Source organism: Aythya fuligula, chromosome 1 (assembly GCF_009819795.1).
Source record: "Aythya fuligula isolate bAytFul2 chromosome 1, bAytFul2.pri, whole genome shotgun sequence".
In the NCBI taxonomy this organism is placed as follows: domain Eukaryota; kingdom Metazoa; phylum Chordata; class Aves; order Anseriformes; family Anatidae; genus Aythya; species Aythya fuligula.
Genome location: NC_045559.1, coordinates 195,841,971 through 195,867,685, shown reverse-complemented (window position 1 = coordinate 195,867,685; position 25,715 = coordinate 195,841,971). Strand labels below are relative to the sequence as shown.

The 25,715-nt window shown below is 43.0% G+C and overlaps 2 protein-coding genes across 2 annotated transcripts; both read right to left on the bottom strand.

Annotated features, from left to right (window-relative positions):
- Positions 1-214: 214 nt before the first annotated feature.
- LOC116501902 (high affinity choline transporter 1-like) lies at positions 215-8,812 on the bottom strand. Its single transcript, XM_032207539.1, has 8 exons — positions 8,635-8,812; positions 7,496-7,609; positions 5,618-5,773; positions 4,975-5,123; positions 4,313-4,456; positions 3,158-3,311; positions 2,011-2,228; positions 215-736 (listed from the first exon to the last, which is right to left on the bottom strand). The coding sequence occupies exons 1-8, from the start codon at positions 8,810-8,812 to the stop codon at positions 215-217; spliced, it is 1,635 nt and encodes a 544-aa protein (XP_032063430.1).
- A 5,483-nt stretch (positions 8,813-14,295) lies between these two features.
- On the bottom strand, positions 14,296-25,492 carry LOC116501995 (transmembrane 4 L6 family member 1-like). Its single transcript, XM_032207666.1, has 5 exons — positions 25,322-25,492; positions 21,791-21,856; positions 15,935-16,080; positions 14,948-15,131; positions 14,296-14,435 (listed from the first exon to the last, which is right to left on the bottom strand). The coding sequence occupies exons 1-5, from the start codon at positions 25,490-25,492 to the stop codon at positions 14,415-14,417; spliced, it is 588 nt and encodes a 195-aa protein (XP_032063557.1). The 3' UTR covers positions 14,296-14,414.
- Positions 25,493-25,715: the final 223 nt, after the last annotated feature.

Genomic DNA, 25,715 nt, shown 5'->3' with positions numbered 1-25,715 from the left:
ACCCCGTGGTCACTGCCACACGATCATGCTCCACCACCGCGCGCCTTTAATCACGTCAGACTTTGAGCTCACTCACTCTCCTTGCATGAATGGATTGCATCTTTATTACTCCGCAAGGACTTTAAATAATTCATTGCTGGAGAAAGCAAAGGGAAGAGCAGCTCCAGACGCTAATTGCTGAGTGCAGTGGGTCCTTTCAAACGAGGCCCCACAATTAATCCCGATTCTCTTGCAGTGCGGCTGTTTGTGTACCTGTCCATTTGTCCACCCAGCGCAGGGGGACGAGGGTGTGGGTTTCCCCCAGCACATTGCAGACATCCCATCTGCGGGGGAGGAGGTTTCTCTGAAACAAAACCACAGCCAGGTACGAAACAGCAATGATTGTCCCCAGGGTGAGAAGCATGGTGAATGTTTTATAGGGGAAGAGCTGCGTGTAGGTCCCATTCATGAGGGTGCAGCCTGGGTAGTGGATGACAGGGGGGATTTTCAGGGCAGGCTCCCCCGCCAGCAGCCTCAGGAGGAGCCCAACCAAGAAGCCAGCAGCCGAGCCGTAGGTGTTGGTGCTGGGAATGAAGAGGGCGCAGCACAGCTGGGGGAAGAGCAGGGCATACACCAGCTCCCCGCTGAGGAACCAGAGGTCGTAGACAGAGCTGGAGTAAAAAGCCAGGCCAGCAGCCCCGGCCCCAAACACCAGCATGGAGATCCTCATGGCCCATAAGACCTCCCCTTCTGTAGCCTGAAAAACATGAGATTGTACCATTACAACAGCATTGCCCTGCCCCAGGCTGGTTCCCACCAAGCCCCTGCTGCTTCCACATGGCACCACCGATGGCCACCCTGGTTCTGCTCTGAACATGGCTGCAACAGCACTGGAGCTGCCCTCTGTAATTCTAAGGGTTATGGTTTTATGCTGTTTCCATGAATATCCTAGTCCATACTTTTTACCACTCATTTTATGAAGAGCAAAACTCACTGCAGTGGATATTTGTATCCCTATATGACACCAAGCTGTGTGGTGGGGTTGACACACAGGAGGGAAGGGATGCTATCCAGAGGGACCTGGGCAGGCCTGAGAGGTGGGCCTGTGCAAACCTTATGAGGTTCAATGAGGCCAAGTGCAAGGTCCTGTACCTGGGCTGGGGCAATCCCAAGCACAAACGCAGGCTGGGCAGAGAATGGATTGAGAGCAGCCCTGAGGAGAAGGACCTGGGGGTGTTGGTGGATGAGAAGCTCAAGACAGCAATGTGCACTTGCAGCCCAGAAAGCCAACCATGTCCTGGGCTGCATCAAGAGCAGCATGGCCAGCAGGGTGAGGGGGATTGTCCCCCTCTGCTCTGCTCTTGTGAGGCCCCACCAAGAGCCCTGCATTCAGCTCTGGGGCCCCCAGCACAAGGAGGGCATGGAAGTATTAGAACAAGTCCAGAGGAGGACCACAAGGATGAGGGCTGGAGCACCTCTCCTGTGAAGACAGGCTGAGGGAGTTGGGGTTGTTCAGCCTGGAGAAGAGAAGGCTCCAGGGAGACCTTACAGTGGCCTGCCAGTACCTAAAGGGGGCTACAGGAAAGTGGGGGAGGGACTCTTTGTTGGGGGTGCAGTGACAGGACAAGGGGGAATGGCTTTAAACTGAAAGAGGGGAAATTTAGATTAGATATACATAAGAAATTCTTCCTCAGAGGGTGGTGAGGCCCTGGCACAGGCAGCACAGAGAAGCTGTGGATGCCCCATCCCTGGAGGTGCTCAAGGCCAGGCTGGATGGGGCTTTGGGCAACCTGGTCTGGTGGGAGGTGTCCCTGCCCATGGCAGGGGGGTGGAGCTGGGTGGACTTTAAGGTCCCTTCCAACCCAAACCATTCTTTCTTCTGTGACCTATGTTTCAAGCTCTGTCTGTAGAACTTCAGCAGCTGACGGACAGACACCTCTAATTGTGGGCAACGCAAAATGGATTTGCACCTGTCCTGAAACTAAAGCATCTAACCTGACACCAAAGTTGCTGAATGCTGTAACCAAGTACCTGTTTCCTCAGGATTTTTCTGTAGATGTTGTGAGCAAACATGGAACTGGCAGAGAGAAGTGCTGAGTCTGCAGACGACATTGCAGCAGCAGCGATGGCTCCTAAGCCAGCAATGGAGACGTATGCTGGGCAGAGATAGTGTAAAACAAACGGCAGTACCATAGCAGATTCTCCTCTCTCATATGGACTTGGAAGACCATAGCTTGTCTTGTTCCAGTCTTTAAGACAGAAGAAGGAAAAGTCACAGAAAATCCTTCACTGATATTTCAACTCTCTGAAGCTGCCTTTCCACCAGGACCAGTCACAAGAGGGCTAAGAACTGAAACCCACTCAGAATTTTAGGACTTTTATTCGTTGGTCAGATTCTGTTATCATCTCTTATGTTATCCCTAAGCATGCTGCAACTCTCACCAGATCAGAAGTTTTCCTTCTCCCCAGTAGCATCTATAGAAATAGTTGAAAAGTTTATAGAAATGTCTATAGACATAGATAAATGTCTATAGAAGAAGCTTTGTGTGTTTCCATGAATGGGATCCTTAAAGATCAGACTTCTAGACCTGAGGTCTCTCAGAGGAGAAGGGAATTTTCCTCTGATGTCCCTAATGACAGACGAATTTGTAAATTCAAGCTGTTTCTATAAGTGTCTGGTGATCTGGCTGCTCTTTAACCCTTGTTCACAGCCAACACAGGACTGAACTCCTGGCTGTAGGGACTGAAATATCTTGATTCCTCCAGGCAGGTTTTCTCCTGAACATTAAAAGCAATCTGTAGTAATACTACTGGGTCTTACATGCAGAAGACATTAACAGAAGCAAGCATAACTTTTCTTGGAAAAGAGGATTATGCAGTGTTTTACATGTTCTGCCTTCCTCTTTCCTCACCACAGGATGTATGAAAAATCATTTCACCATAAAGATTTAAACAGGTTTTGGGGTTGTTGTAAGGTAGGTAGTCATGCATTGAACCTCAGAGGGCTCCACATTTCTGGTACAAGCTTCTAGCTTGGCAGTCATGTCTCCCATAGAGGGTCTTTAGGACAATTGGTTTGAGGTAATTGGAAATCTAAATTGGGACTTATTTGGATCCTGTTTTAATTACCTTTGACAAAAACATGTTCATTATTCAGAGACAAGCAGTTCAGTTTTACCTGTTGATGCTGCAACTGCACCAATGAGCACGGAGGGGATGGCCATTAAAAAACACCCCAGTCCAGAGAGGTAGGAGATGAACCTGGCCTGGCCTGGTGAGGCAGCTGAGAGTACTCTTTGGAAATAGGTTTGCCATGGGATGCTCCCAAGCACCTGAAACATCCAGATGTTAGCAACAGTCCCCACTGGTTCCTGACTGTCCTTGGGCATCATACATCCTTTCAGATGGATGATATTCTTTCCTGTAATTAAAACCTCACTTCAAATGCATAACCTTTGCCCAGCTTTAGCTATTGAGGCTAAATGTTTCTCATTGAGGGTGTCTTTTTCCTTTGTTTTAATTGCAATGGATGTGAAATTTTGATCAAAACAGATTAAAGCTTTAGCAGATTGAGAAAGCTGAGAAATGGGTTGTTTGGCATGCTGAGAGAGAAACAGAGGAAGGACAACAGAAGAGAAGCTTTTCAGGAATGTAGCTTCTATAAAAATCTGCCCAAAGTTAGCTAGACAATAATCTTAAGAAAAAATATATATTTTTTTAAATCACCATTTTCAGTTGCTTAGCAGACGAATTTCATCAGATAAAATCTGAAGTTTCTATCCTCACCAAACAAACTCAAGCTTCTGTGTGTCTCTATTACCACCCTAGTGAGATCTTAACAACCCACTGCAGTCTTGGCTATACTGAGAGCTCAAAAGCTGGGTTGTGCAGTGGAGCCAATGGCACCATGCTTGCTGATGACCTGCAGCAGTGCCATTTTAACAGATTTTTTTTTTTTTTCTCAAATAGAGGGAATTTTACAGAATTATGTTAAAAACGCATGACTGGGGCTGCAAGACCTACCTCTCTAAAGGTACAAAGTGCTTCATTTAGTGCCAGGAATTAGTTGCCTGGATGATCTTACTCAAGAGTAAGACATTGCATACCTTCACATGGGTGCAGGATGGACCCCTTTCCTACCCAGAGCTGAGCCCTGGGTCTCCCCAGTCCATTCAGTGTGCTGCAAAGTGGCTGAGAAAAGATTTTACACCTCATTCTGCTCCTGCCAACTGTGCATTGTAGCACTACCAGCTGGAAGGACCCATAAGCTTTCCATACAGAAACTTCTGCACATTTTCTTCTCCCAACCACCCTTCCAAGAAACATTCCATACCAGGTAGAAGAAGTCGTCCAGCCACCTTCCAAGATACTGTTTTTCTATTTTTCCAATCCAAGGGTCTTGGTAATATTCGTGAGTTGCGGTGTAATAAATACTTTCTGTTGCAGAGTTCACCATGGCAAAGGGGATACAGACCCACTAGGGAAGAAATTGAAATAGTTAACCATTTCCCCATGATTCTTGTTCTGGGGAAATTTATTCAGACATTGAAATAAAGTTAGATGTAGAATATAAAAATTATATAGAAAAAAATATAAAATACTAGATTAAACCCACACTCAGAGACTTCCTTTTCCTCCTTCCTTACCCTAAATCTACATATTTCTTGTTCATGGCATCATCAAGAACATGAGTCACTAATTCAGGTCAATTGGTGCCTTCAGTAGACAGGTCTCTCTCCTTTCCAGCCAAGATTTTTTCTGGATAGGCTCTGCTGACCTTACGTGTGAGCAACTTGTCACCCAGAAAGACCAATAGCTCGTGTGGACACTGTCCAAAATGCCTAAGGACTGTAAGACCTTTCAGGAGACCTGAAGAGGATCTGTAGGGCAAGGAACAGTACTGATGGAATTATTTTTGGCCTGAGACATACTGAAAAGAGCAGGATTTTGTCCCTAGGTTAGGAAACTGGTAACAAAGAAATGCACAGGACTTGCCAGGCTGAAGGTAATGAAAACCAGCTGGATGACATCTGTGTATGCAACAGAGTAGAGGCCTCCCAGTAGAGTGTAGAGTATGACAGTGGATGCTGAGAGGATGATAGCCAAAGAGCCTCCAATATCCAAGATGACCCTCATTGTTGCTCCTGCAGAAGAAGATAGTGGTCAAGTATTTTAACACAGATTTCATACACACAGAATACAGAATAAATAAGGTTACATTATTCCCTGGATGCCAGCACACCACTCTGGTTGAGGAGTGCATGGTCTAGAAAAGAGTGTGCAGAGTGAGGACCCAGGGGAGCCCATGTTCCCTTTCTGCTCCTGCCCCTACCTTGCTGCATGGCCTTAGCCAAGTCAGTCTGACCTAATGCTTCTTCTCTCCCACAGGCAAATGAAGGTACTAAATCTTATTGCCAGAACTAGCTATTATAATATCATGCATAGATATGGCACTACCATTGCTTGTTTTAAATCTAAAAATATATTTTCCAGAAATTAGAAATGCTTTTGTTCCTCTCAGAAAAGGAGACATGAAGCACAACTTCCCACAACTTTGTCCAACTCACTTACCATGTGTATTACACTCTATTTGTGCTGTATGACCTTCAACGAATGTAACAGTGAAGCAGTTATTTACCCAGGGATGCCAGGATAGCTGCAAACCAAAACATCTCTCCTAGCAGTGGAGGAATGAAGAGTAAGCTTCCCATCACATTCCCATATGTTTCCTGGAGGGGATCCATCACTGTCACATAGTTCTTGGATCGCATTGGATTTACAAAGAAGAAACCACCTGTCAGAAGTGATGACATTTTAATACCATTTTGCATGTGTTATATGGCAGGAAAATGTAAGAATACTATAGTGTATAGTATAGTATAGTATAGTATAGTATAGTATAGTATAGTATAGTATAGTATAGTATAGTATAGTATAGTATAGTATAGGGTGTATTTCAGACCATTATAGTGAGTTTGAAATTTGTACTACTGGGTTACAGGGAACAATGCAGCCAACCAAGTGCCAGGACCTCAATTCATTTGCTTAAATGGGGGATTTCTTCCATCTGATAGGTTCTAGGTTATCAGGGACATCTGCTTGCAGCTGGCAGATATGATCCTCCACTTTTGGCAGACCGATATGTTTCTGGAATGTCTACAGTAGGCCAGATAGGATCCCCTAGGGCATCCCATATAGCATAAAATATTGATTTAGGAATTGAAATTTGGTCTTAAATGTCTGCCTAAGACTGAGCTGAAATCTAGTTACACTGAGTGTATGGAGGACATCTTCATTGACCCTAACAGGAACTAATGCATTAGCTCAGAGGACACCTGCGTGTAGTCTCCTCTTCATCTCCAAAAACACACAGTCTTCTGAAATGCTTCCCCTGGAAAATGTCAGTTGGCAGAAAGAGGTATTGAAAATGCTTGTTTGGCTAAAAATAAACAAACTTCTGTCCTTGACCATGTGATTCAACATGTTGATATACCTTGCTTTTCTGGTTACATTTTCATTTTGGTGGCTTCACTGTCTCTTCCCAGAATTATGTTGTTTTAATCTGTGCACGGAGCTGAGTTTCACCGACCTTCATCTAAATATTAGTCTTCAGTCATGCAGCTGTCTCATTAAAAGCAAAGAATATGTATTGTGCCTAACCCTGAAGCCAACAGGACTGCTTGTCTGGGCACTACTGACCTGAGTAAAGATTGCAGGATCAGACCTGCACTCCTCAATTTCATTAGTAAGAATTACTCACATAAGAAATGCTGGCACTATATTTCCAAGCCTGATTCATATTCACGTCAGTTGCACTCTTTTCTCTGACTTGAGAAAAAGAAGGTTATTGCTTTTTCTGAAAGCCCTGTGCAAGGTCTACACAGGTCTCCTTACTTTCATCTTCCCGCGTGCCTGGAGAGTTACGGTATAACTTCCAGTGAGATTTAACTGGAAGAAACCTTGGTCTCAGCAAGACAGCTGAACCTCAGCAGGAGCCCAGTGATTCTCGGAGTTAGGAACAGATATAGGATATTGCAAAAGTAGCTCATCGAGGAGGCTGTGGGTCACAGTTTCAACAACAGCTGTTAGGTGAGACACAGCTGGATGCATCACACGTTCATACTGAGATGAGACTCTTCAGTGGGGAAATCAAAATGGTATCGATTCGTCACACCAAAGTTTCAAAGACAAAATGTAAATGATCCTGATACTTTCAGTAGTCTCTGACTAACAGGCTGTGGTGAAAAAGTGATATCCACATAGCCACATGCTCCCAAAGTTCTCAGATAAGATTTTTGTCCACTAAATTGCTTTAAACAGACAAAGCTCTATGCTAGCTCCAAGCTACCCTGATGTTCCAGTTAAGAAGACATCATTATAAGTGCTTATTTTGGATCTATCAGAGACTGAGTGAACAAAATCACCTTTCAAGTGTACTCTAGACTGTTACACAACTTAATACACTCATGATTTTTTAGAAAGATTTTGTGTCCTGATTGCTGTGTGAGTTATTTACCGATGACAAGGGACAAGGCAAATCCCAGGGGTGCCTGGACCCAGAGCAGTCCTTTTGAAGGCAGGTAGACAATTTCAGCTGTGCCGTTGATATATGCTCCTCCAACCCAGGTGGCTGTAAACACAAAAGATGCAGAGGTAAGTCTTATGGTGTGCATCCTCATCTAGTCCTGTAGAACAGTGAGAGCTTGTAATGGTTTTCTCATACAAGCATTTAATCCCACTTCCCTTTTTGTTCATAAATCTTATAGAAGGATGTACTGCTGAGTGTGGGTAACAGTGTTAGAATCTTACACTATGTAATTCCCCATGTTCAAAACGAATATCAGTGTGTGCATGGAAAAGCTCAGTGTCTAGACATTTAAAGACAATCTGAATATACTTAATTTGCATTTCATTTTTCTAAGTGAAATGCTTTTGCTGGAGAAAATAGAACTGCTTTTGTTATTCTGCTGAGGCTGATAGACTATCCTTCATGAGTATTGCTTACACAGGCTGACAAAGTAGACATTAGGAAAACAAATGTAAGAAGACATTGCAGTCAGACTAGCAAACCTACAGCATGGGCTCAAATGTCTTACCCAGACAAGTATCTCTTGGATAGCCTTTGACAAAAAAGAGTCAGGAAAGGAAACTTCAGATAATGCCAGGCAGCAAGGAGAGAAAAGGGAAAAGAGATCAGTAGTCAGTGGGGAAACTTCTCTTTATATTTCCCACTAGGTGAGACCCCAGTGCTCAACACCAGGAGCAATTTATTCCACACAAAACTGGATTGTTACAGGTGTAAAATGCCGGATAACAGAAACCGGTTCAAGATTAAGACCACACTCCTCCTTAATGAAAACTGTCACATTCTTCAGGCACTCCTAAATTAAACTCTTCAACTCTTAACTAAACTCTTAATTTAAGCTCTTTAATTTAAAAGAATCTACATAAACATTAGGTTCTGCTTAGTGTGAAGAGGTTTAGAAGAATCCATCCTAAAATGATTCATGAAACCATACTCCTTTAAAGCCACACTCAAGTAAAATCTGCCCTGACATTAAAGGAGGTAACCTGCTTTGAAAGGAAGAAGTCCCCCAAATCTGTGTAATGCATGTGTTTTAAGAAGAATTAAAGAAGTCCTTTAAGAAAACTTACCAGTTGCAGTAAACAATCCAATGCAAACATTTATATTCCTCCCTCCAACAAGGGCCATTTCAGTCGGGTTTCTGTTCTGCTGATCCTTTTTGCTTTTCCATGAAGCCCAGATTCCCGTAGCCAAAGTGAAGGTAAAAAACACACTCAAAGATACCAATCCTGGTATATTTAGAGCCATTTTCTGTTGTTGAATTTAGGTCATAGAGATGGATAATGGATTGATGACAATATTATTTGATAGAGTTCACAATCAGAAAAAAGAAAAATAGTGCTGCCTCATAAAGAAACTGCTAAGTATTAGTTTACTGTACTTTGCAAGAGATTATGCAGTGTGAAACAGTGCTATAAAGCCAAAAATCTTGAGAACAGGATGCAGAGTCTCTGTCTTGGAGGACTGCTGGCAATTCAGTCTTTCCCCTTCTTCAGGAAACACCCAACTCTTACAGGGAGAAAGGAACAAGAGAGTAGGAATTGGTGCTGCTGAGAGTCAGTGAGCACTGAAGTGAGGGGTAAAGATAGCTTGGCTTAAATGGGGGAAATGTTATATTTTGTACTGATATGCAGTGGTATGAAAATAATCTGTATTTCTCTAGGTTCTAGGTACAAGGCTAACACAACAGATAGAGCTAAGAATTTGTCTAAAGTTAACTGAACTAAATCCACTATAATAACCAAAATAAAGCTAGGGAGCAGGGAAAGAAGATTTAGCACTGATCCACCGAAGGAGCTGTGTTCTGATATCCGAAGGCAGCACATCACTGTTTCACTGCTGAAAACAGGCAGCAGAGCCCAGTGCTGATAGACCATAAAATAAAGCAGCAGGAAAGGTGCAGGGTTTCCCTCCCTCCTTCCTGAAGCTCCCTTTAAACAGACAAAATATTGAGAAAAACTCTCATATGCATTGCATTAAGGAATTAAGTTGGTTTCATTTATAGAGTTGTCATGTACACAGTTTGTGTTGCCCTTTATTCTGTCCAGATGTGGTTCTAAAAAAACTGACTGTATATAAAACCAGCACTATTTAGGGCACTTGCTTGGCTTTCATTCATCAATGGAGTGAGAAGCTCCTGTCAATGAGGAAATCAAGAATTTCTTCTCCACAGATGGGCTTTGAGCAGGAATTTGAAAGCCCAAATGTTTAGGAAGTTTCTGCATTGTGCCATCTGCTACTGACATCCAGGAGCAGCTCTTCTTGGAAGTGACAGCTAAATTGCCATGAAAGGAAATCTTCCTTTATATTCATAATCAATTTTGGCTGAGTGATGGGTTTTAACTTTGACCCAATTATTTACGTACAAAAAGGAACACTGAAGTTTAAAGGCACATCTTCTGGGTGATAGTTGGAAGCATTCTTTTTCACCTTAAATGTAGCTGCTAAAAAGTGGTAGCAACTGCAGCTGTGGGTGGCAATGGAGACATTGGTTTCTGTGAGCTGTCTTCTTTGCTCAAAGTGGATTTTAAACCTTTATTTTTCTTTTCTTAAAAAATTAATAAATCATATTTTAAAACACTATCTGCAGTCAGAGACACCTGGAGGGAAATAAGTGGCATGGCATCAATCATGTCCAGGTCTACCAATATCGAATTTCTTCTTTGACATCTGCAGAAAACATCTGGACTGATTCCACTTTTTCTTGGGGAAAAAGAGAAAAGGTAGCAGGCATGGAAATCTGAAAGGAAACTTCTTTTAAAGACCTAGAGGGGTGTAGGGCAAATGTGGTAGGACAAAACACAAGCAAAAAAGGAAAAACTACACAGTGGGATGGAGGAGACTAGAGAAAAATTGTGCATAAGGTAATTTTCATGAAGCTGGAGTGGTTTTGCTGATGTACAGTGTCCACAAGAAGGATTGTACGAGCATCAGGTCATATTAAGACCGATTCCTCATTGAGTCTGTCGTTGTGCCCTTTTGCCACTAGGTGACTCTCAGCTATTGCATCTATTTCAAAAAGAAAAGAAAAAGACAAAATCCCAATTACTGAAGGATATGGGATGTGGGGTTCATCTCCTGCTCGCGATGGAGGGCTGCAGCTCAGGGTGCCAGCTGCTGTGCCAGCCACTCCGAGCTCCCTCCCTAACCCAGGGAGAGAAATATGCAATTTTGGGATGTGATTCAGTGACCTATTTTAGGTCACCCTACGAGGCAGAACAGGGTGAAGGCAGATCTCTATACTCAGGTCCGCTTGTAAGAGCAGTGTTGAGGTAGCCAAGAGGTGTTTCAGGGCTGGATTTGGCTGGTAATATGGAGATGTCTGGTGCTACCTGAGATGCTCTCAAGCCTCTGAGATGTCCCCATGGGCAGGCAGACATTGCAGAGCTCCTGTGGGAGGCACAAGTCCTTCTAGACCTGCAGCAAGGATATCCAATGGCCCTAAGGACAAACCAGTGGGATGCTCATCTGGGCTCTTACTGTCCCCCTATCACTTGCCCTTGATGGCACAAACTCTGAAGTAAGAAATTTAAACAGATAAAAATGAACGAGTGTTTGGAAGATATTGAGGAGTTCTGGGTGCCAGGGAAATTTTCTGTCTATGCTGGAAATGATCTGCACTGTAGAGAGCACTTACAGCTACTCAGCTTTGCAGCTAACTGACTGGAAGAAAAGATGAACAAAATGCCTTTGTGCCTTCAAAAAAGCTCCTGTCCTGCCTTGCTGTGTTAAATGTACTAACTATTGATGATGAGCTTCAGACACCCCTCTGAGGCCCGTGGGAACAAGAGGAGAGGGTGGCTGAGAGGGTGAGAGGTGTCCCCTGGGGAAGGGGCATTTCAGAAGGGTGGCTGTCCCCTGTGGCTGCTCTGGAAAGGGACAAGCCCACTGAGCTTGTGCGCTGTGGGAAACATAATAAAGTATTCTGAAAATTTGGAAATGGCTTTTTTTTTTTTTTTTGGTTTATCGATTCTTTCATGTTTTTTTTTTTTTTTTTTTTAAAGCTTGTTTGCAAAGGAGTGTTTGCCCACGAGCAGCTCCACTGAGGGAGAGAAACAAGACTGGGCAAGGACAGCAGAGCAGAAGCCATGGAACAAGGACATCTGCAGGGGCCAACCTTTCTACTGGCTTGCTTCCCTCTGTGTGTCAAGAGAAACAGAGCACGGGGGCCTGAGGCATCTGAGCCATTTGCATTGAAATTTTCAGATGGTTTCTCCTGCAATGAGACCCTGTGAACCAGCCTGTGGTTTCCAGTCCAAGTACTGAATCATGTCCTTGACCCTGGCAGCTAAAACATCAGAGCATTGGTCTCTAAACACAGCTTTTCAAATAGTGTGCTTGGTCTAAAGTTTTATTCCTATTCCGAATCAATCCCAGAAACACATTTTTTCTCACTTGTTATAAGTATTTTCTCTTCCAACCTACACAGCTCCGCAGGGGGCTGATCTGCACAAGTTAAAATTGCAGAAGGAAGAGAAGTAATTCAATTAGAAAGTAACACATTTTTGCTCCTTGTGTGAATCTGTGTGGTGAGACTCAATGGTGAGTCACAAATAGAAAAATTAAATGGATATGTGGTCATTATGTCTGTGTGAGTTTTTGACCATTATATTTTGGGGTGAAGACACAGATATAGGTAGGTAAGTAGTTAGATAGACAGATAGATAGATAGATAGATAGATAGATAGATAAAAGGTAGATGTAGAATAATATTGAATTCTGTCTTTGTTCCTACTGGAGCTAGTTTGAAGTCAAGAGCCGCTTAGGTCACACAAATGAAACCAGAAAATAACTTCAGAATAACAATATTTAATATTTACACGTATCAGTGAAGCCAATGATTACAGAGCGGTCAGGACAGATGGCATCCTCATTAGTACACAGCCGTAGCACCAAACATCCCCAGTGCACAGACCATGGCACCAAACACCCCCAGGGCAGGGCAGCTTGGTACAAGCAGATGGTGGCAGCACATTTACCCCTCTGTGGTGGGGATGATACATACCAGTGGGTATCTCCTTATCCTGGTGCTAGCACAGCCCAAACTGGCTCTCTCATTGAGATAAAAGTCATGGAGACAAACGATGAGGGCAGGGCTGATGGTTAAGGACCACGAAGAGCTCATAATAGCCTTTCTGCTGCAGGTGGAGTATCTCTCAGTCTGACTGCATGCTGGACATTACTTATAGCTGCCTCCTTGGCTTTTTTTCCTGGCTGAATCAGTAGGCTTTAGTTTGATGTCTGCTTTGGGTGGTACATTGCCCAGGCTTTGCTGCTTGCAATGCACGTCAGCTTTTTAAGCCACCTGGCAAGTTTGGATGCACCTAGTCATGTTCACAACCCTCCACAGGTCTTATACTTGTTTCACAAAAGGTGCTTCTAAACTTTATAATGCAGGTTTCCTGCTTCTAGGACTGAAGCTGTGCTCCAAGGAAGCATCTGTGTGCTCCTCAACTTAGCACAACTGACATTTCCTTCACCAGTTTGTGTGAGGAGTTTTGTGTGCTGCACTGGAGGATGGCACAGACAGCAGTGTGTGTCTGGAAACTCTGGGTCTGTTCAGATGATTTGCAACAATGCAGAAATATGAACAACATTTGACAGAGAAAACATAAATACCTCTCTTTGAAAAATGGATTCCACGTACTTTAAATATATTCAAGTTTTCATAATTGTGTGCATGCATTCAGGATGGAAAACAATTATCTTACAGTTTGCCTGACTCAGGGAAATAAGGGCATACAATTGAGCTTGGAGGAAGTCACTGAGCTGATGGGGTTCCTGAAATTTGCCAGTCATGGACTTCAGCATCAAGGGCTTGATCTTGGTTGATGATGGAGAATTACGCAGATCCTTGTTGGGATCCTTGTTGCTGTAACACCACCACTGATGCAATTTGTTGCCTTGCAGATTGTATCTCTTATTTGTTACTGAGCTGCATGTAATTACTACCAGTATTGATTTAATGTTTATCTTCACCAGTTAATTGCTTGTGCACGTGATCTGTTCTAGAACAGCCCTGTGTGGAAATTCATGAGACTCCTACACAGTCTCATGAGGGCAAAATTGATGCTGAGGTTCTCCTTCTTTTTGTTAAACTGTATTTAGTTAAACTATTGTTCCAAAACCTACCATCTACATTGATCCAAATGCTCCTCTAGGGCCACTACATCTATCAGGTTCTCCTGAAGAACTGATTTAGGAACACACTGGATTTTGCCAGATGTGACAGCAAGATACCAAACAAGAAGGGGATTTGGCTCCAGGGTGTCTGAAGGAGGGTGAAAAGTGTGTGCTTCATTTGCCTTCATGCTGCTCAATATCATATCTGCAGGTCCTAATGTAAACTTGGGTCCTGGGTAGCAAGTTAACAGGAACAGACAGGTGAGCTTAAGGCAGGTTTGGGGGGGAAGGAAAGCTCTTTACGTCCAGCCAGAGATATTTACAATCTGCTTTGTGCAGCTGATAAAATGCGTACATTGTCAGAGGTTGTTTCCCATATACACAAGAGGGCAAGAGGTGAGCTTTTATCTGGGGACATCTACATTTTAAGAACAAGCACAGCAGTTGGGACCAGACAGATTTGTGTTATTGCAGTACTTGAGATTTAGAAGGAATATTTAGAGAGATGAAAATTTGGAGTCTCAGATTTAAATGATCTAGCCATTTTCCATCTTGACTTCTTTATTAAAAAAGAAAAAAGAAAAAAAAAAAAAAGCAATGTACCCTCCTGAAACTTCTGAATATTTGGGGGTTTCTTTCTTCCCCCCATAAATACAGCACAATACACTATCCTTATTAAACATGAATTTGCAGTTCAGCGCATGTCCTGGCATCCCCTGCAGGTTGTTCACATTCCCAAAATATTTGTCTGAAAGGCAACGAATGAAAAATGATTGATTAATATTCCACAGGGATATCAGATGTAGTGCAAACATCTTGTACAATGAAAATAAACAGCGGTAAGGAAGCAGTGGTGATAAATGAAGCTGTAAAGAGGTTTTCTACTGTTTTGTGAAACAACATTTTTACTACCAATTAAAACTGCCTCTAATCCTCATCTTTCTCACTTATACATACTGGACAGTCATTACATTTTATCATATAGGAAGTATGATAAATAAATAGGAAAAACAATCATGCTGGCTATGCCAATAGATCACACTTCTCAGCTGTTTTGCAGTATCTGAGAGCTGAGCTGTCCCAGACTATAACGTGATGGAGAGACTGACAATGTGCAAATGCATCTGAACAGCCTCCGCTCTCCAGAGGTTCTCATTCATGGGCTGTGCATATCTCTCTGATCATGTACCATTATCAGAGCCTAAAATACAGAAATGGTAAGAATGCAAAGCACTCTGATACCTTTTACTGCATACCAACCTTTTTCCTCATACACGTGCCACATATGCAGCCAATAAGTCCATTGGCGACTTGAATAAAACAAAGAACAGCCTCAATCGCACCGATGGCCAGGAGAATAGAGAAAAGGACAATATTCCAAAGGATGATGTTTTCAGGTTCTTTGCAAATGCTCCATGTTGTCTGGTTGAACAAATAATTGTATCTGTGATAAAGAAGAATAATTGGCAATGTATTAGAAAATTACGCTTTGAGAATGCTTTCAGTTGTACGCCATTACAAAAAGGCTTGGCATTTTCTGGTTTACATTTTCTGAACTTGTCTGCACAGTGGGAATTGAGTCTCAAATTCTCCTACAGTTGGTAAAAGGTGGTGATTCTCTTTACGATTCCCTTTGCAGGGTTGTAATTGATGACTGGGGAACAGAGCTACACCTGTACTTTGCTGCATGCTCAAGAATCTCCCTTTTGTTTCACAGCTAATAACTAAAGGGAAAGATCCCTAATGGTTTTAAAATGGGTGTCCATAATCTCCATTTCTGCTGTGTTACCTCAGCCCAGCACATCCATCATCTCTAGCTCTGGCTTGAACATCATGGTTGCCACTGTTAACTTGAAAGAATCAAGTCTTTGCTTTGCTTTTCAAAATTAAGCAATTAAGCAGAGTAGACACAATTCATGATGATTTAACAGATTAACGTGGCATGGTTGTCAAATACTTCCTTTTGACTGATGAGAGTCACAGCTCATTGCTCAGCAGCCTTTTGAAAGCGTGGTGCATCTTGCACAAAGGGCTGCTGACAAGCACGATGGAAGAAACTCAGGCACCTTGCCCACATGTAAGCCCTTGGTCAAGGAGATGACCAGCTGGAACATGCTGGCTCAAAGGAATGTGAATTCAGGTGTAGACAAGGTGGACCACCAGTCCATTTTAGAGAAATTCAGATTTCCTCTAAGAAGGTGTGGATCAGGGAAAGCAAGGCTGGAGGAGCCTGCAAGTCATACTCACTCCAGAGTGTTGTTCCTGAAAGGGTAGATGTACTCTCCATCACCTGTGTCACACAGAGGGCCCCCAGTCAGAGCCATTGAGGAGAGGACTACACAATACACTCCTCCTGCAAGTCCCAGCAGAGACAGAAACACCGACAGCAGCATCTGAAAGGGAAAAGACCTTCAGCATTAAATGACCAGAAAGCTTACAATTAGTGGGAATGAAACTTCTTGTTTCCTACTATATGCTAAAAGTCATATCATGATATATGTGGGATAAAAAATAGTTGACTCCTGACTAGTGCAGGTGTCCTAGATGTTAAAGGATTTCAGATTGTACTAGTTCTGCTTTTAAAAGTGGCTAAGACCAGAGTTGTAATAATTTCTTTTTATTATTATAAATATTATGTCTTCCTTCAAAAAGCCAGTATGAAGGCAATAGGAAGGCAATATTGGCTTGATGTTGTCCTCTGCGCCCAACGAAGCTGTGGATGCCCCATCCCTGGAGGTGCTCAAGGCCAGGCTGGATGGGACTTGGAGCAATCTGGTCTGGTGGGAGGTGTCGTTCCCATGGACATGGGCATGTCCCTGCCCATGGAAATGGGTAGTCCTTAATGTCCCTTCCAGCCCAAACCATTCCATGATGATATCACATTCCTTAGCATTTCCAGCTCTTCTCCAAGAACACCCTTCTCAGCCCTTGAACCAACAGAAGCCAAAGAGCAAGCAATTATTGAACCAGGTATGAAAGCAGCAGAAGATATAATAGCTATTTTTGCCAGTTGATGAGGAATGGAACAGAGCCTTTCTTATTGTTCCTTTCCTTCCCTTTGTAACAGCATGAAGTGTGGTTTCCACTGTTCATGTTGAAGAATCTAACTATGCTGTGTGTGGCAACAAACCAGTGGTGACTTCAAATGCCATGTCATGCACTACTCCCATGGAAGTGCTCCTTTTGTTCTGTGTTGGGGTAGTTTTCCTTAATGGATGGGATGTATTTGGTTGCAGTTTGCATTTAGGAGCAAGAAGCTCTGGCAGGTGCTACTAATGTTGTATCTATGGCAGACTTTCCACAAGTCTAGTCAAGAATCCTTAACAAGGACTTGTGATTGTTTGCAGTTCTGCCAAGAAGGAGAAGAGAGCAGAAACTCTGTGGAGCAGGCCGACAGAGCCAGGAGAAGACCTGGTCAAGAGGCAAGGCAGCAGGACTGCCTTCAAGTCTGAGGAAGCACGTGGGAAACACTCCCATACATGGCTTGGGTTTGAAGCCAGGCACCTCAGGCCTCCCATTTCCCTGTTGCCAGCAAATACTGGCGAGATCTAACAGTCCAAAAAGAAGGTCTAATGTCAGCTGCTCTGCAGAGCTCTGCACTGCAGACCCAGATAGAAATATCCACTGTCCACCTTGGAGATTTGTGACAAAGTCTCCAAAACTCCTCGCTATCCAGACATGTTTAAGCTGGTGAATGCAATTTCCAACTTGCCAGCCGATGACATTACTGCTTTCTGTGCCTTCTTGCCCATTGCCAGTGTGTGAATTGACTCATTTTGTGTGCTCTTTGCTTCTAAAGCAATCCTTGAGCTACAAGTTGCTGGGATTTCTCATGAGACTTATTTCATCATACTGATTAATAATTCTGTCTTATTTTTTTTTGCCAAGCTGGACACTCTTTCTGTCTTTATCTGCATGCTGTCTGAGTTGCATCTTAGCAGAGCGTCATGGTCAGCAAAATGTGGATAATGTGGAATACTGTCCTGGACCAAGGCAGAGCCTGTGTTGTAGCCGATGCCCTGCTTCTCATAATAAGATCACCAGCTATGCCTCGCTGTGAAGGTGAGTGACTGATACCATGTCTGAAGCTCCTGCCTAGCTGAACCATTTCTCCTGATCTGTTTTCTGTTTACTTCATCTGTGTATCTACATCTTGGCTAAATGATCTTAATTATAATAATAATTAGTTTCATTACAACACAGCAGTATGGGGAGTCCCAATGACAATCATGATAGAAAAAGTCAAATGGTCTCTTGCTGTTACTATGTTTGATAGTGGTTAGTACTAGTACCAGAAGTACTTGTCAGTGCTGTCTTTCATGACTGTTCTTTGACACACGATTTTCTCGTTTGGAATCTCTTGGCTGCATGGTTGGCTTCATTTCACGTATTTCCTTTACTGTACCTATGATCACGTAGTCAAAGATTTATTTTACTTGCTGCTGAAAGGGGACTCTGAAATAGATGCGGCTGTTAAATTGGCTCTTCTCAGCATTTTCTAGACACAGGGTGGCTTTTACCCATTATATTTACTGTTCTGGAGATTGTCTAGAGGTTTTGTCCCATATTCTATGGCAATCTAACAATTTTATTAACTGTTGCATCAGTTAATAAAACTATCTCATCATCTCAACCATTCAACATTTTCCCTATTTATACCATTTTCACTTATCACTTTTTTATTTTGCATTTTTATTTCCTCATTTGGATCTTCACTTGCAACGTGAAGTCTAAGCTGAGATGCTTGCGTTTATTGAAATATTTAGTTTTGAGTAGTGTTGGCCAGTTCTCTACCTCTTGCAGAGGTTTTGCTGATCATTTTTCCCAACTTTCTTTTACCATTATCATGCTTTATCCTTCACAAAATTGATTTGTTTTTGTGGAGCTAATGAAAGTTTCTAGCATTCATTCCTTGAGCATTTGCATCAGCTGCTTTGGTAAAGTTACCAAGTTCCTCCTGTCCCAAATGGTAGTGCTCTCTACTGCTCTTTTTTCCTCTGGCTTTTTTCTCATACAGATTTTCTTTCTTCTCTGTGTGTTATTTATTTGTTTATGTTTATTTATTTATTAATTATTATTGTTACTTTATTTTAAGAATTAATATCCTGCCTGGTTATCCATATATCTCACTTATCTAGCTTTGCTGGTCTGGAAAGATGCTATGGCTATTCTTGTTCTACTAGTAACTCCTCAGAAAGGTGTAGAGTGAAATACTGAGTATGCTTGAAGATGCAATGACATGTGCTGTATTTTAGGGGCCTTTTTTCCTCATTATGCCAGCACAGCAGGTGTTTTCAGTTGTGTACATGCTGAGCTGCAGGACACTGAAGCTTTCTAAATCTGTTACTTTCCAAAGTCATTACTTCATAAAGCAAGAACAACAAGCCATCTAGGTGTTTTTGCAGGCAACAACTTAAAATGGATTAATGAAAAAAAAATTACTCAATGCAGAACATAATCACTGTGAACTGGACAACTTAATATGATGAATAAAAGGATGAGAAATACGGTAATTATTCTTACTGTTGTTGTTGATATTCCAGCTGCATGTAAAGACTGTGATGAAGTCTCGGTCTATTAAACCAGGAATTGCACAAATTATCAAATTATCATAGGATGAGGTCCCAACCCCGAGGAAAATGGTTATATTCTGATTGAATAGTCATTCCAATTACTATTTTTTTAGCTTTTTTTTTTTTTTTTTTTCAAAAAATAGCTAAAGCTATTTTTTAGCTTTATTTTAGCTCTTTAGTTTTTTTAGCTTAAAAATTAAAAAGGTGGCTGAGTTATCCTTCAGACCACAGTGACTCCTGAGTAGCTCCAGCGAGGGCTATTTCCCTGCCAGTGGATGGATGTCGGTGGACAAGACACCAAACCTAGGGACCCAGCTCATCCCAGAGCCACCTTGCAGGGAGCTCTGGCACCTTGGGAAGCAGCTTCCATGGTGCATGTTGGAACCAGCCCCAGAGCTCCTCTACTCTCCAGCATCTGGTGACTCACACCATCCAGCCCTGGGTGCAGCCCGTATGGTCAGGGTGTCTGAGCCACCCTGCCGTGGGTCTCAGTGCATGTCTTCCCACTGTTCCCAAGGCAACATTTCTGTAAGGCTTCTTCTCCTGAAGAAGCACATCATTGGTCTTCAGATCTCCCTACGGAAGTTACTTCTTCTATAGAATTAGAGAATATCCTGAGTTGGAAGAGATCCACCAGGAACATTGAGTCCAAAACCCATGTTTCTCCATGCTTGGAAATCACTCTTCCCCAAGGGCTGTGCAGGGGAAATATTTTAATGCCATCCATAGCAACTCACTTTTTGCTCATGCCTTCATCTCATTTCTATGTTTAAGTCATAGGATGACTTGTACAGCTGAACCCTTTTCCACTTTTAAGAGGTGGACAGTTTCCACAGTCCCAGACAACCATTTCAAAGCTACACTGTCCTCTCCAAAACTTTTCTTTAAAAAGAAAAGTTCTTATCAGTAGCTTCATCATCTGGCCATTGGCTCTTTTCCTACAGATACTGTAGAACATAAACTATTTTCTCAAAAATGTTTTTGGTGTATACCTCTAACAGCAAACAAGGAAGAGGGGGAACAATTTGTACGAAATATCTCAGTGCTGGGAAGGTGCAGACAGCATACTTAGCCACTGTGGGCCATAGCTAGCACCATCTCGGGCAGTGAAATGGTGGTGGTGGGGAGCACATGGAGGTCTGCCACCTTAGTCTGCCACTGTGCTGCCACCTTAGTCAGTGGGCTGAAGGAGCAAACCCAGCCTCTCCTGGGACATTTGACTCGTCTGTGTAATATTTAGGGTTGGGATGAAGGGAGAGTGGAGACTGAACTGAGCCCAGACCAGATAAATTTCCCCACTTACTAGGTTCAGCAAGGCATGGGAACACCCACAGCACTGCCGTTTTTCACCACTGCTTTCTATATCACTCATAATCTGGATAAGCAGCTGGCTGTGGCACTGGGCTCACCGTGCCAAAGCTCACATCCCAGCCCTGTGACTGGCCTACTTGGCCATCGCTAGCAAATCCTGCTTGCTGTGCACAGGACACATAGTAAAATCAGTGTAATGACATGTCCCTTGTACTCACTGACATGATGTACTTGCTGACATCCCAACTAAGAATGTTATTTTGGTATTATGAATAATGAACCAAGTAAAGTAAAACAACTTGAAGAGGTAAAGGTCACCTCACAGATCAAACTAAATAATAATTGAAGAGTACAGAAGAGATGCTTTATTGTATGGAATCTCTTGTTACAGGCTGCTTCTGGGAGGGAAGAAGACTTAAAAAAAACCCAACATTTCTAAGTAAGTTTATTCTTGCTAATAACAATGGCTGCACAGAAGTCTGTGCCCTGGGCTTGAAGATTATTGAAGATGTCTGTATAAAATGCTGTTTCATTCTTAATTATCAAGGGAAAAAATCTCTCTGGCCTTTGTGTGGATGACATAGAGCCCAAATTACATTTACACCTCTCATGTACATAACCCTTGGGCAAACACATGCTGTGTGTCAAAGCCTTGCCTGGTGACCAGACACTGGGAAGCCGAGCTGGTTCCTCAGTGCCAGCTGCAGCGGCTCAGGCTTTAGCCTGGACCAGAAAAGCAGGTGAATTATCTGCCCATACAGGTAAGCAGGGATGAATCTATGGAAAAGCAAATTGCCATTGAGGGGTATGGAGGAAAGAGGACCAGAAAGAAGAAAGCAGAAGTAATGGGCAACTCTCTCAATTTTTAGGATCACTTCAAGCAGGAGGAAGCTGGAGCCATGCTTTACTTTATGTAGGGTGAGGTAGAGTGTCTTTGTCTCCCTCTACCCTCTGCACTGTGGCTAAGTGCTCCTGTACCTCCCTGGCTGAGTATGATTTCCCTCATATCAGTGGCTGTAACATCATAACATTCCTGTTGGCTAACTGAGATCTCAGCCCCAGCCCAGGGACGCTGCAGATCAAGCTCTTCTTCTGCATTTCCCTGACTTGGCTGTTGATGGTGGTGTGACGGTTTGTCATTGTACGTTTCCGTCTGCTGAGCAGCCATTTAAGAGCTATTGTGCAAACCCTGTAGTGCCATTTCAACACATCTACTTACCCCACAACTGTTAGCGCAACATCCTGCTCCGCCTGCTCCCAGCATCATGAACGCCGGCAGAATAGCCTGTGAGAAAAGCACAAGCTTAATTCATAGAAATCATAGAATCACAGAATTGGCGTGCAGTACTTCTGCTTGGATGGTTTTTAAAGTCTAGGAGCTGGGGTATCATGTTCCTCAAATGCAAACCACCTTCTAGCACTTCTCCATGAGTTGCACCAGCTGTGATGGTGCTTCTTGCTGAAGAGTTTGTTCTCCCTCCTCTGTCTCAGTTCAGTGTTTTAAGCACTAGGATATTTCCTGTTCTGGGATGGGAATTCTGAATGTTTATGAAAAAAAAAAAAAAAAGAAAAAAAAAGATAAAAACATTTTCTTGAGGGAGTATAAATTTCCATGAGGCAGAAGAAAACCTTTCCCTCTTGACTTTCACTTCATCAGAATCTAACTAAATTTATTCATCCCTGCAGCAAGAGTTATGACAGTCTAAATCTTCTGAGCACCCTGCTCTAAATTATAATTGGGGAGTCAGTCTTAAACTTCCTGAAACACATCTAACTTCTGTTCTTTGTACTAAGCTTCTGGCAAACCTACATGATGGACTTCACTCAGCAGGAAAATCCCAATTCACATCAGCTTTCTCCATGGTAATGAGCAGGTAGAGCTGGACAGATATAGCGGAGTCAGCAACCATCCATGTCTCAGGACATAATGCCACCTTACACAGGTGCTCTGGAGATAGGAAAGGCTGCATAAGGTTTGGTAGCTAGAGGGCAAGAAAGCTTTTGTGGGTCCAACTGTGCAGCCAAAGCACTCCTGCTGCCTGCCTTCTGCCCACCACTGTCTGTGTAGGCATCTCACAGAGCAATGTAAGGAGATAAGTATTAGACAAACTAGGAAATGGTCTCTGTAAAGTCAATGAAAGGAGAAAAAAAAAAATGGAAAAGGAAAACGCTGTAAAAAACAGCCTGACAAAATGCTGGAAAGATGTTGCCCCATGTAGGAGAGGAAGAGCAGAATGTCCAAGGTGAATGAGGCTCAGGGAATTTATGTTTATAGTGCGAATATCCATGTTATACTATGTAGGACAGTGCTATGAAACCTGCTTAGTCTTGCAGACCATAAATATTTTCCAGTGGATTTCCTTTTAGTTGTATTTTATGCACCCCTCAGAGGCAGCCTCCAGCATGAGCAGTGGTCATTGGACAACAGTTGGAGGCCCGCAGATGGAGAGAATTGTTTAAAAGACTTTCCTCTTCCTGAAAAAAGCCAGTTCTTAAATAATCACAGGCGATCCCCATGGCATCCCCAGCTCTGGCATGTTATCTGGCTCTGAGGAGAGCTAACACTGCCCTTTCCTCCAGGGCCATCTTTTTCTTCAGAGGTTTCCCATCTAAGCTGTGGGCACTGTTCTTTTATTAGCCTGGCTAAGGATGAAGGGTTTGCCTGGAAGCTTTCTTTTTCTTTTCTTTTCCTTTCTTTTCTTTGTTCTTTTATTTTCTTTTCTGTTCCTTTCTCTCTTTCTCTCTTTCTCCCTCTTTCTCTCTCTCCTTCTTTTTTTCCTTTTTTTTTTTTTTTTTCCAGTGCCTGATTATAAACTTCTGCCATTTGATTGGAAACAGGAATTTGCTAGATTTGGCTGCTGTCACTAAAACGAGGGCTGTGTGTGAGCTATGTCTCAGACAGGCATTTCCCTCCACTTAGGCTTTCCATCAGGAAGGATGTTACTGTGACACATGGAGATAGCCTTCCTCTTTACACCCTCAATGTTGGAAATAAGAAAATGGAGAGGTTCTCATGTCATATAAAATTTCCATTAGAGAAGCAGTGGATGAGGAGGGATGAGTGGGGCTGTCTGCTCAGCCAAGAGGTGTGCTGATGGTCTGGGTATCAGCTGATGGATTAAGACCCCAGGTGGAGGCAGGTTTCCTGGCATGGGGAAATGCCATGCAGCCTGGTCTGTTCTCACTGGGGAGCTAGGATAGAGCCCAGGCTCCGGTCATGGGAAACTCCTGCCGCTTGCGTTACTTTTCTGCATGGCCCAGAAGCCAGTCTCCATTTTCATGCTTCCATCACTTAGAATAAGGAGCTGATGATCATGCTTTCTTTCCTTATTCTTCACCTGCGGGCATTTGTCACGCTGCTTTTTGGAAAAAGCGCACACCCAATGCCGTTGTTAGTGGATCAATAATTAGTCCTAGTGCTGCCATCTGAGTTTTCGAGGTCAGCGCAATTTTTTCCTCCCCTCTCACTTTCTGTTCTCATTTTTGATGTATGCAGTGCTGGCCACAGGCAATCCTCTGTGGAGGCCTTAAAAGAAGGCACATTTTGAATGAGTCTGTGATGCTCTCACGCTTAACATCTGCCTTTCCTTTCATTGAACGCCAATGACTCCTGGGCTTGCAGTGATACAAATTTTCCACAGGTCTCTCATGTAGTTCCACTTCTTCCTTTAGGCTGCCTTCCACACACTCATGCTTATGTTCAAGCTCAGGTGAGTAATTTGCCCGAGTGGCAGCTGGAAGAAGAAGGAGGCAAGCTGCTGGTGGAGAACAATTTATTGAATGATCCTATACCACATTTCTGCTGGGGGAAATATGAGTTTGAACCACATCCATTGTAGTTTTTCCATAGACTTAAATGGAAGCTGCATCATGGGCTGACTGAATGAGATTTGCTTCTTTCTAAGTTAATTATTCTTAAATATTCAGTTGTGTTTTTTTTTTTTTTTTTTTTTTTTTTTTTTTTTTTTTTTTTTGATGTGCAGGTACCAGCTCTGTGCCAATTTACCATCTGCCTAGGCTGCATAACAGCCAGTGCTTGTCATATGTATGCCACTCGCTTGGCTTTTTATCTGCACTTGGGCGTATAACAAAGAAGGTACAAGGAGCAGCTTTCTGGTGAACCGGAAAGATCAGTGTTCCCAATCATGTTCCCTTCTGGTTATGGATATTCAGATGGAAACAATTTTTCCTGAGTGGTGGAATGGAGAACTGGTCACAGAGCATCACACACATGCCAGACTGAATCCAGAAGGAGGTGGCTGTGGAGGAACACAGGAGGCATTTGGGATTTAAGCCATTTGCAGCTTCACGTTCACACAGTGTTGGCAGGGTCTCTAATGAGCACCTTCTGAAACACATTTCAGTGTTGTCCTTAATATTTTTTTTTTGTGAGAATAAAATCAATTAGAGGAATAAGGAAAGTGTGAAAACTCACCATCTCCAGATGAACTTAGGAGCTCAGCATTGTTTTAACTTACTGAGACATGAACACCCACATCACCCTTCTCCCAGTGGAAGGACAGTCCTATTGCTTCTTCCTGACCCAGAGTTCCCAATTTCAGGAATATGTTTTATTCTCATGACAGGGGGCTTTGCCAGTCTTGAATGCACTTTCTCAGTCTTGTACGCCACCTTCCCAGTTAAGCTGCTCAGATATTTGTGCACAAGATATTGCTATGACCTTTTTTTTTTTTTTTTAATTAAGAGGTCCAACAAAACATAAGAAGCAGAAGCAACACTTCTCTCTTACCAGTATCCCAGCTCCCAGAATGCCATGGAAGAACCAGACCAGATCGGTTATCTCACTGAGCTGCAGGACTTGCCCGTTGGGGAAGTAGAGGAGGATGTTGGAGACTATAGCACACAGAGCCAGTGGGAACAGGATGATGCCAATGCACCTTGAACACTTCCCTGTGCACATGGTAGCTTGCTGCTGAGGAAAGACGCAGATAGGTCTGGGTTACTGTGGTGTCACAGGCATGGGATTTCAGCAGTTTTCTTCTCTAATGAAAGAAGAATCAGATGTGTGGCAAGAAATGTTCCAGCTCAGACATACACAGGTAATATTGTTATACAATATTATAGGTAATATTGTTATACAGTGTCTGTTCCCTTCAGAGTCTTCATTTAAACTGGAATTATTC